This window comes from Eschrichtius robustus, chromosome 18 (assembly GCF_028021215.1).
Source record: "Eschrichtius robustus isolate mEscRob2 chromosome 18, mEscRob2.pri, whole genome shotgun sequence".
In the NCBI taxonomy this organism is placed as follows: Eukaryota; Metazoa; Chordata; class Mammalia; order Artiodactyla; family Eschrichtiidae; genus Eschrichtius; species Eschrichtius robustus.
The window spans coordinates 11,829,367-11,841,928 of NC_090841.1; the positions used below are offsets into that span (position 1 = coordinate 11,829,367).

General features: G+C 31.8%; 1 protein-coding gene across 3 annotated transcripts in view; it reads left to right on the forward strand.

Moving 5' to 3' along the window:
* Window positions 1–12,562, forward strand: part of NBEA (neurobeachin) — a 607,091-nt gene that overhangs the window by 125,612 nt on the left and 468,917 nt on the right. For all 3 annotated transcript variants that reach the window (XM_068526405.1, XM_068526406.1, XM_068526407.1), the window contains exons 11-13: window positions 78–186; window positions 8,717–8,869; window positions 11,112–11,280. In XM_068526405.1, the coding sequence (XP_068382506.1) occupies window positions 78–186; window positions 8,717–8,869; window positions 11,112–11,280 (431 nt within the window). The remainder of the gene's footprint in view (window positions 1–77; window positions 187–8,716; window positions 8,870–11,111; window positions 11,281–12,562) is intronic.

Sequence of the window (12,562 nt, forward strand, 5' to 3'; positions counted from 1 at the left end):
AATACTGAAATGGAACACTGTGTTTATGATCAATATTTGATGATTACGTAATGGAATTATCTGTACTTTACATGCAGTGCTACTCTTTTGGCATTCCTGGTTGAACTACTTAAAAGTTCAGTAGCCATGCAAGAACAGATGCTGGGTGGAAAAGGCTTTTTAGTCATTGGCTACTTACTTGAAAAGGTAAGTGAAATGTATTGATGGTTTTATTGTGTAGCCTTCACAGATGGACCACTGACGATCACTAACTATATTTTTTTCCTATAGTTTCCCTTTCCATTGACTGCAGAGGCCATGTTTTTGGTTAATTCACAAACATTTTTATATTATGTACTTAGATGTATGTGTAGACATTAAACTAAATTAGGTGTTAGAAATCTATGTAATTAAGAAATTTTGAATAAAAGTGGAAACTAAAGAAAAATTATTTTATCTGCTTTTATTCAAATTAGAAGTATTTTCTCTTAATTATTTTTTCTAATTGTTTCTTTGCTATATCTACATTCAAACTAAGTTTCTTAGAAATTTTATCAATTTTAGTTTCAATGGATTTACTTTTTTGTTTTTGCTTTATTTTTCAGTTATAAGGTAAAAAAAATTCTGTATTTGATAGCAACAGAAACATTAGTTTTTGCTTTGTCCCTGCTTTTAATATATTTGAATATTTAAAGTAGCGTTTTTTTCTGATCAGTAGACAGTGTAAACAGTACAAATTGGATGGCTATGATTTTTCCTGTGTCATTCATGCCCTGTTTTTTTAATGACCTTCTTTGCTTTAGTCACAACTGTACTATTATGGTAATGAGTGCTGAGTTTCTGATTATGGTCTCACAAGAGTTCAACCGGTTATACCATGTGATTTCCGTCAAAAAGTAAAGTGGTATTTCATAAATAAAAGTATTATTTTTCTCCTTAAGAAATAGCTATCACCATCACTAGTGCTCCCAAATCTCTCCTTATCAGTTAAACATTAACATTCGTATGACATTCAGCTGCTCTGTAAATGGAACTATTTGAGAGATAATAGAGGTGAGACCTCTACTAAGAGGAATAAACTTATTTTTCTCTTGGGAAATAAAATTTAGAGGACTTTTGGAAATAATTTTTTAACCTCAGATCTGCATTTGAAATCCTTCTGTCTTTTATTTGAAAAAGTACTTTTCTTTCTTGAAGTATTGTTGATCGTGGAATGATAGATTAAGTAGATCGATCATAGGCAGCATTTTTTTTTCAGTTACATTATAAGTTTTTCAGTTACATTATTAAGATTTTCATTAAAGCTATTTGGTTTATTTTTTTCATCATGGAAAACTATTTTCCTATATCTAGAGTATTACAAATTTTTTAGAAGATTTATGTTATAGTATATTTTACGTGAATTACATATTATGAAATACCTTTGTGACACTGCTGTCAGCAATCTTTGTGACAAGATTGCTGTCAGGAACTACCTCTTGAATATACTTTTCATTGATTTACTGAAGGTTTATTAGCATACTTTTAAAGTGAGAATTCTTTTACACTTAAAACTTAGCTTAAAATTAGAAATATTGTTAAAAGTCTTCAAATCAAATACAAAGAACATTAAAATAATAATAAGGTTTCTATCATTTTACATTCCCGTCAGCAGTGTATGAAATTTCCAGTCTTTTCACAGCCTTGGAAACCACTGTTAATATCTGTTTTTTTTTTAAATTCTAGCCATCCCTAGTGTGTGTGAAATGGTTTATCATTTTTTTGTATTTGCATTTCTGTGATGTCTAATGACGTTGAGCATCTTTTCATGTACTTACTGGCTATTTGTATACTTTTTTGAGAAATGTTTATTACAAAGACCATTTTTAAAAACTATGGTATTTCTTTTTATTATTGAGTTGTAGGAGATTTTTAGTCTATATGCTAAACCTTTATTAGATATAAGATTTGCAAAGATAGTCTTCCATTCTGTGGATCACTTTATGTCTTAATTTGCATTTCACTGTTGACAAATTAAGTTGAGCGTTTTCATATATTTATCTTCCTTTTGGTTGTGCTCTTTTGCTAAATACCTGTTCAGAGTATTTACCCTTTTTCATTTGGGTTGTCCATCATTTTCTTATTGATTCATGGGAATTCTGTATATATCCTGGATATGAGTCCTTATTGGATATGTATCACAAATATCTCTTCCTCTGTGACTTGCCTTTTCACACTCTTAATCTTCAAATGCTTTTTCTGCATTATTTGAGATAATTATGATGTTTCTACATCTTTTTCTTAGTTTAGTGAGTTACATTAGTGGATTTGCAAAATAAAATATTCTTTATTTCTGGAATCCTGTGTAGTCTTAGATCCATTCCCATTCTAGTCCTTATGCTTCTCTTAAAATGACTTATATCAATGTCACTAATAGCCTTCGTATTCTTAAATCTTATGATTCTCAAGTCTTCATCTTATTTGACTTAGCAACATTTTAGTTTAACATTCTTTCCTTCTTGAAATGCTTTCTTCAATTGTATTTTGTGACAGCATTCTTTCTTTGCTTTCTTCCTACCTCCTTGGCCTCCTTTAATTCTCTCCTGGTAGTTCCTCCTCTTCTTTCTAAAATTCTAAAGACTGTGGTGTCCTGGTGCTTAATCCTGGAAACCTTTTCACTTTTCTGTTTACACTTTAATTGAGCTTACTATTCCCTTAGTTTTCCTTATTCTGCAAATACTCATTATTCTCAAATGTGTATATCCAACTACAACCTCTCCTTTGAATTCAGTTCCACTTGGATGTTTAATTAGCTTCACAGATCTAAATTATCCAAACTGTTACTTTCGATTTTCCTTTCAAATCCTTCGTCCTTTACTCTTCTCTGTCTTAGTTACTAGCATTACCATTCAACAAGTAGTTCAGACCAAAAATGTTAATTCTTTTTGACTCTTCTTTTTCATGCACTAAATTCATACTGGCAGCCACTTATGTTGTCTTAGTATCAAAACATATCCAAAATCAATGACTAGTTCCTACTTAGTACTCTACTCCTTTCTATGCCCATTGATGCCATCTTTATTCAAGCCATCATCATCTTTCACCACGAGTTACTCACAGTCCATTTTTTGCTTGCAGTCAGACTAGTCCTTTGAAAATGTGCCAGATCTTACTAGTCCATCCTTCTCAAAGTAAATTTATGTCTCTCACCTCTGACATCATCGCTTACCATTCTCATTCTTTCTTTCTCTGTTGCAGCCACAGTGACCATTCTAAGGCCTCTTTGCAGACCTTTCCCTTAAAAACTAAAATAGTAAGCATTTGCTCTTCTCAGTTCTTTTGCATTTTCTTTTCACATTGCTTTGGTAATTCTTTTTGTAGATATCCACATGGGTTGATTCTACACTTCATTCAGGATTTTGCTTATGGCACCTTATCAGAGAAGTCTTCCTTGATCACTCTAAGTAGAATAGTACTCCTTTGGTAACCATCAGTGACTGTTTCCCTACTCTGTTCATTTTTTATAGCATCAGTCTGACTTTTTTTTTTACTTATTTTCTGCCTCCTTCCACTAGAATGTAGGCCTCAGCTTCATGAAAGCAGGGACATTTTTTTCTTACCTTATTGTTGTGTCTTCTACCTAAAAGTGTGCCTGCTTCCATAAATATTTGTTGAATTGAATTAAATAAATAAAAAGGACTTACATAGTTATCTGATTACATAAAAGAACACCTTTTTCATTTTTCTTAGATTAATGTTCACCCGTTTTATTTTTAAATAATCATCTGTCAGGTGAGTAGTATAGATAATAAGGTTCCATTTTTATTTTATCATCAACTAATAACAAATTAATGGTTAGCTGTCACTTAGCTTTATCTCCTTGTCTTGGAAGATATAAATTAATTATCAAAGAAGGTAGTCTAATGAGAGGCCATCTTATTCATCATGTTTAGACTGTTTCACGAAAAAACTTTTAAGGTATTTTTGTTTTGTCTTATTTTGCCAAAATATAAATTTGAAGAAAACTTAGAGGTAATTTGATGCATTCAATAGTTTTTGTTGTGGTTAATAAAAAATTGATTCAAATAGCTTAAACAGTAAGGAAATAGGCTTGCTAATGTAACTGGAAATCTAGTGATAGGCGGCTTATCAGTCATAGTCCTGGTGGGAAACAGATGCCATACTCAAACTTGGTTATTGAGAGGAGTTTAATGCAAGGCTCTTCACAAGTTGTGAGCATTGTTAAGGGAAGTCAGCAAAGTTTGAAGAGGTGAGAGGAATGAGTGTTTAGCATAACTCAAATAGAAAGTTACTGTAACTATAGGAGAAGTGTGCCTGACTAGAGTGTGGTCTTTGATAAAGGAATATAGAAAGGAATATAGTATACTCACCTGAAGGGGTGAAGCCAAGGAGATGAATGCCCCAAACTTCATTTTCTTTCTATCCTTTAATTTCCTGCTGGAGTCTCTAACTAGTCAAACCCAACTGGAAGTCAATAGACAAGGGAGCATCCCAAGCACAGAAATAGGATAGGGAAGGTTGGAAAGTGGATCAGTACGGCCAGCAAAACATATCCAGTAAGTTGGACTTCAGGGTTTGGTTGTCTGAGTCTCAATTATGTCATCAGAGACCCAGGTTTTTTTTCTATATGTCTGTTCTGCTACCTATAGTCATGATTTTATGCTATAGCTGTTATTCTTTGTGGTCATACAAGGTTGCCAGGCAGACTTGGTGCTATAAGCCTTCACATCCGGGTAGAGAGAGAGAGAGCTCCTTTCTCCCAGTTATTGAACAAGATCCTTCCCTCCAATTTGACTGGTCAGCTTAGGTCTTGGTCTACTTTGAACCTAATATTATCATGAAAATTTTTATGCTCCATATCTGAACTAATCATTGTCTGCCCCTGCCAAACAACAACAACACACACACATAAGTGATTCACATTGGATTAGGCTATTTGGAGCTCAATCTTGGTGTCCTGGGAGGAGCAAAATGGATACTACTTTATGATATACCTCTAACTAATTGAAATAATTTCCCACAATTTGCTTAATATATAATGCATGTTATATATATATATATATATATATATATATACACACACACACACACACACACACACATATACGTATATATATGTATATATATATATAATGTTTTCTGTAATACAAATGAACATTTATGGCAATCCATTCTGTTGTGGTCTGCTCTAAGTGTGGGAAAGACCTCTTTTTACTTAGTAGCAATTTCTCTCTGTAACATCCATTGCTCTTATTCGGTTTAATTACTTCAGGAGTAGATGTTATCATTGTTTTTTCTAGCTTCTCAGATTATGCTTCCAAATATGTTTAGTCACCCCTCATATAGTACGTCTTGCAAATTATGTATTCAGTTGCCATACAAAAGTAATGTCATATAGTTTAAATTCCAGAGCTTGCATTTTACAGATTTATAACTATAAATTATCCAAGTATATCTGTTTTTAAAATAGCTTTGCTTGAGAAAATGAAAGCAAATCTCAAAATAAAAAAATATTTTCAAGCAATCAATCAAAGTAAACACATTAAAACAAAATTGAATGTCCTTCTTCCATCCTCTTCTAATCTGTGTTGTATCTTATCTGTTCTATTCTTAATTTATTCTTGAATTTGACATGAATTCAGTTAAACCATTTACTGAGGAATTATAGCAGATACCAGATGGATAAAAGATGAATAAGATAGTATCCTTTTTTATTTAAGGAAAGAAAGATATGTGAATAACAGTTACACAAAGCAGAAGGAATAAGTACTACGTGCTTATAGGTAAAGGTAACATGCTATTGAAGAGAACATTCATTTTATGCCTGGTAGGATTTTGAGTGGGCTAATAAAAAAATACAATTTTAGAAAAATGTTTCCTGAAGATCAATTTTATAATTAAAAACTGCTATATACAACAGCATTAATTGCTATGAAAAATAAATTGACATTTTATTTTAGTAATATGGAAGGCCTCATGTGATGCTTCTAGCATATCTTTTAATAACATGAAGAAAGTTAAAACTGGTTTCCAGATTATGAATTAATTCCTCAAATGAATATGTTCATAGTGGTCAATCTGATTTTATATTACTTTAGTGTTTTTATAAACACATGACAATTTTTATAGGCCAAAATCTGATAAGACTATTTAGGAACAGGTTCTAACTGTTCTGTTTCAGGGTTTTAAGCATAAAAGTAGACTGTATCAGATAATATTCTTGAAATCATTATTACTGAATAAAAATAAAATGTATAAGATAAGCTATGTGAAATTATAACCAGTGAAGGAGATGGCTGAAGCTTTAAATAACCATTGCTCTTACTTTTATTCCCCTAAACATGAATAAAATAAAATATTTTAGAATTTAAAAGCAGTATTGTTTTTTATTAAAGTTCTTTTAAAATGAGTGACCAATCTGCTTTTTTTTAACTCAAATATTTATTTGTCTTTGTCCTCCTCCCCCCTTGTAATAACAGTTATTTGTTAGGACCATTTCCTCCATCTTATGAAATTTTCATGTAAAGTTATGCTGTAAGGCTTGGTTTGAATTTTTTTGGACTATTGCTGATCTACTCACCGCTGGTGTTTTGTCAAACACATGGCCTACTAATAGAAAATCATTGCAAGCCTTACTCAAACTAGATTAAATGCCACCTTCTCAGTAAAACCTCTTTCAACCTCCCTTCTACAAATTTTCTATTCACTTCATGTTCTTTTCATACACTTGTTATATTTAACATGTTACATATTTTACCTTTTTAGTTTATTTATTGTATGTCCTTGTCTTCTCTTAGAATGTAAGTTCTATGTGGGCAGGGTTTTCTGGGTTTTTTTTTTCAGTTTTCTTAACTACTCTTTCCACAGTGCCAAGGAGAGTACCTGGCAAACAGTAAGTGCCAAACATGCATATTTTCTGAATGGCTAAATGAAAAGCATTGAGCTGTACCTTTAAGGGAAATGCAATGGATGCAAGGGTTTTACAAGTTAAAGGAGCATGATAGAGATAGCAGGTGAAGCAGTCTGGCGTGCGTGAGAAATTGGCTCAAAGAAATGCTTTGTTTGACTCAGTGACAAGTTTTTTAATTTTGAATTTTATTTCGTTTAGGTACCTTAAGCAGTCCTCACTACTCTTTATTGTCTCCTATCCTAATTCATACATTGTTGTTAAATTCCTGCATATTGTAGTCATTTGAGTTTGTTACTCCTTATGTAGAAGTATGGAAAAAATGCATGGCACGTTTAGGTCAAATTTATTGAGTTGCCCTTTTTTAAGAGCATGATGAATGTAAGCAAATCATATGGGAAGTAAGATTGGTAAGAGAATTTAGTCCCTTTTAGACCTTAATTATCCTATACTGATATTTGGATTCAATCAGTGGATCATAGAGATAAAGATGTGATGTGACCTGTGCTTTAGGGTTGCGTGTAGGGGATTCTTCAGGGTGGATGGTGATACTATAAAAAGTATCAGAGCCGACGGAAAAAAACGATTTGCATAGGAAGATATATTTTTTGATATTTGAGTTTGAATTACTAGTTTTTATGAAGAGCATTTTCTCTGTAATATTTTCATCTGAGATTATACTCTAGTGTAACATGTCCAATTAAAATATAATGCAAGCCTCATATGCTATTTAAAATTTTCTGGTAAGAAGCAACAGGTGAAATTAATTTTAATAATATATTTTATTTAAACTAGTATATCCAAAATATTATCACTGTAACATAGACTCAACAACAACAACAAAAGTAATAGTTATTTTGCATTGTTTCTTCATTCTAAATCTTCAAAATCCAGTGCATACATACTTACAGCACCTATCACTTAGGTCTAGCCACATGTCAAAGGCTCAGTAGACACCTATGGCTAGTGGCTACTGTATTGGACAGTGCAGCTTGGAGGTTTGGTTTGAATTTTGGAAGGTATGTTGTTTATCTAAATACCATTGGTGATAGGTTACATACTGTGATGACACTTGAAAATTCTAGATGAGAGTACTCAGCATAGAGATAGTGTTATATTAAGCCGTGGAAGCATAAAATATCATCTAGGGAGAGTGTATTTATGAAGAGAAGACCAAAGAAATAATCTTCAGCAGTTTCCATCTTTTAAGCAAAAGACACTGAAGAGTAATCTGAGGGTCATGAAAGCCAAAGGAGGACAGTATTTCCAGGGAAGTGAGATCTTCTTTTTCAAATACTATGGATTTGAAAGGTTGGGAATGTTTTATGTGAAGCAGGATGCATTGCATTTGTCAATGTGCAACTCATTTTTATCTTTTGGAAGAAATGATTCATCGGAATGGTAGGGTCAATTTATTTTTACTTTGGTTTCTAGCTAGTGAAAGCACTTCTCTTTCCCAGTGTCTGTGTGTGTGTGTGTGTGTGTGTGTGTGTGTGTGTGTGTGTGTGTGTATGTATTATCATGACAGTAATTCTACTCCATTTTAATTTTCTAAGATCTTTTCTTGTTAGTCAACTTCTAAACAAATGGAATGAAACCATTCTTATCCATAACTTACTTTATTTCTTTAGCTTGAGTTGAGAGTGGCATTGTTCAACCTGAGCTGTTATTTATAGTTGTCCTAGAATGGGCCACAAATAACAAACTATCATTTAGAGAATTATCTTAAAATCTTAGGCTTCTAAATATAATTAAATTTTGAATAGCAAAGAAAGTATAAAAAGTTATATCTGTATATTTTCAGCTTGAATTTCTGCTTTCTTTCTTTAGTCATCAAGAGTTCATATCACTAGAGCTGTCCTGGAACAATTTTTATCCTTTGCAAAATACCTTGATGGTTTATCTCATGGAGCACCTTTGCTGAAGCAGCTTTGTGATCACATTTTATTCAACCCAGCCATCTGGATACATACACCTGCAAAGGTATACATTTTTATCTCATTCATTTTATTTTAGTGTAATGTTATAAATTATAAATATAAATTACAGTTATTGGATCTAAACTATCCAGTAGAAAGCATTTGGATTTTTCAGTTTGTTTTACAGTCAGTTTGAAGCAGTTATGTTAGGTAGTATTAGAAATCAAAATAGTAAATATTAAAATAAATGAAACTATAGTTAAAAATTTTTTTCTTATGGGGTGATGAGAAAGTTCTGGAACTAGATAGTAGTAATGGTTGCTTAAAAATTGTTGAAGCTGTACTTCTTACCCTCTACAAAGGTGAAACGCACTTAGTTTTAAGACCTAAATTTGAGAGGTAAACTATAAAGCTAATAGGAGAAATCGTTGAAAGATATCTTTGCAGTTTGGGGATAGCCAAAAAGTTCTTAAGTAAGACCTTCAAAACGTCTCTTTTTAGGGGGAAAATTAGTGCATTTGATGATATCAAAATTAAAAATTTTGTTAAATGATCTTCAGAGACAATGTCAATAAATAGATGATAGATTAGGAGGTTTTTTTTACAATGTCAAAAATTATCGAGGCAAGAGGAAAACATTGAATATGAACCGAAAATTAGATATTAGTATTGCATAAATGTTAAATTTACTGAGTGGAGGAATTGTATTATGCTCTCTGTAGGAGAATGTCCTTATTCTTAGGAGATTTACTTTGAAGTATTTAGTGGTGAAGTGTCTGAGTGTCAGCAACTTCCTTTCAAACATTAGTCAAAATATATTTATACAACTATATCTGTAATATAATAGCTATAAAGCAGATGTGGAAAAATATTAACAGCTGGTAAATCTATTATGATAGTTACATAACTTTTTTGTTTGAAAATTTTCAAAATAAAAAGTTGGAGAAAATAACAGTAACATTCAGAATGTACAAGGAAGTCTTGAAAATCAACACTAAAAAGATAAAACAATTAGGCTTGATGTAATGACTGCATTCTGAAGTCATTAGATGTGATTCATACCTTTCCAAGAAAGAGAATCTGGTACACTGATTATTAAGACTAGGAAAAGAAAAAATAGCAGGTGACTAATTACATCATGATAATTGTCATCATTGTGACTGGAAAATTCCTTGTATTGTGAACATAGAGTTTTTATCATGATATGTAAAAATATTTTTTAAAAGAAATTTAGGGCTTCCCTGGTGGCGCAGTGGTTGAGAATCTGCCTGCCAATGCAGGGGACACGGGTTCGAGCCCTGGTCTGGGAGGATCCCACATGCCGCGGAGCAACTAGGCCCGTGAGCCACAATTTACTGAGCCTGCGTGTCTGGAGCCTGTGCTCCGCAACAAGAGAGCCCACGACAGTGAGAGGCCCGCACACGGCGATGAAGAGTGGCCCCCACTTGCCGCAACTAGAGAAAGCCCTCGCACAGAAACGAAGACCCAACACAGCCATAAATAAATAAATAAATAAATAAACCCAAAAAAGTTAAAAAAAAAAAAAAAAAAGAAATTTATACATAAGATTTTTTTAGATATAAACATAAAATTTTTATTATTTTGCATACCTAAATTTAGCCTCCTTATATTCTAGTAGAAATCAATAATGAGGGACATTTTCATGAATTTGAGCTGCATTATGTAATTTTCAAATCTCCCACTTAACTTTAAAGTTCTAATTTTTATTATGGTTTGTCATTTTAATTATTGTGCTAAAACTCGGACCTGAAGTTTGTTCACTCTTTAAACATGGTGTTTAAACTTGTCATCTGTATACTTCCATGCTAGATTCTGATAATGTGGCAATAGGTAAGAAAATTTGAAATTACATGAACTTTTAGGATCTATGACAACAATATATATTTTTTTCCAAATATGATATAGCTGGCTGATGTTAGGTTCTGTTCCTTTGAACTGCTGCAGTGTACTTTGATTAAGGGCTTTAGTCTAGTTGGCCTTTTAAATAATTTAATCTTCCTATTGGATAATTTCAATGGAATTATTGAATCATTTAAAATTATTTTATTATTAATAACTATTAGATTACCTTTAGTAAAATTTTATTGGGATGTGTTGATTCCAGATTATTTTCTTTTTATAATATAAATAACACTTAATAAATAGTTATATTTCACCTCATAATAAATGGTTCTTTCTTGGCCTTTAATGATTTACGTTTAAATTAGAATAGAATGTATATTTATAATATAAACACTTGAGGCATTTTAAATTTATTTTAATGCTTTGTTAATATTCTGTACTAGGTTCAGCTTTCCCTATACACTTATTTGTCTGCTGAATTTATTGGAACTGCTACCATTTACACCACCATACGCAGAGTAGGAACAGTATTACAGCTAATGCATACACTAAAATATTACTACTGGGTCATTAATCCTGCCGACAGTAGTGGCATTGCACCCAAAGGTTTAGGTAAGTACAATACTTCTACGTTGTCTGTACTATGATTGTTCTATATCCTAAGTACTATTATAGTGAACAGATGTGCATGCTTATGAAATTAACACTGAGCTATTGTCTTTCTTGTGTAGTAGACTGGTATATTGAGAATTATTTGTGATTAAGAAGAAGCTTATAGCTTTCGTATTAAGTTTTTGGAATAAAGACAGGTGAAAATAAATAATATTGTACCTTTTAGCCTATATGGTTGTTGTGATATAATCATAATATTAAAAACAGATGAATGATATTGCTCATGGCCAGTGTGTTCCAATAGTCGTTTAAACATTTTGAGATTGTTGCCTTCCTTTGTATTTTTTCCCCAAACTTCATTCTTTGTTCTAAGTAAAGTAGAAACTAATTTAATTCTTCAGTGCATTGTGTTGTTTTAAAAATATTGCCGATTTTCCTAATTATATGCTCATTATAGAAAATAAAATAATATAGAAGAAAAAAATTGTTCATAACCCAAACCCCAGGAGTAATTACTGTTGCAAGTTGGGTGTGTGATCTTCCACTATTTCTCATTGCATAAATATGTGAAATATATTAACTCTTTTACAGAATTCAGATTTTCTTTTCTTTTTCTTGGATCTACATAGTAATCTAAGAGGATACACCACTTACGTGTTTCCAAAGTTTTGATCCTATAAATAATGCAGTGATCTATTTCTTTGTATATAATTATTCCCCTCCATCTTTGATTTGTTTACAGTTACTGAGAAAGGGTATCCTGATAAATATTGTGAATTTTTTCAGAAGTGTTGTACTAGCTTACAGTTTCACCAGTGGTACGTTAGTGTGCTTTTTTCTCGGCATACTCATAATAGCAATTACCATTTTTTAAAAATCTTTTTGATAGGGTAAAATGACATTTTACTATTCTAATATTCATTTATTAGCTTACGTTGTCTTTCATTTTACTGATGGGCTTTTAAAATTGTGTTATTCACACTCGGGTTTCTATTCTGTCATTTATGGTTTTTTCCCGTTGCTTTTAGACTTAAGAATGCCTAAAATTAACTGAATACTTAACATGAGTTAGAATCTGTGCTAAGCACCCTACATGTTAATCTTGTTTAATCATTTACATGTAATGTATTTATATATATATATATATATATATATAGACATATTTACACATACACATAGGGCTATATCTATATATAACTACATTGTTAATATCACTCCCATTTTGCATTTTAGGAAACTGAAAGTTGTTACAAAGTAACAGAACTAAAATTTGAATCACGTC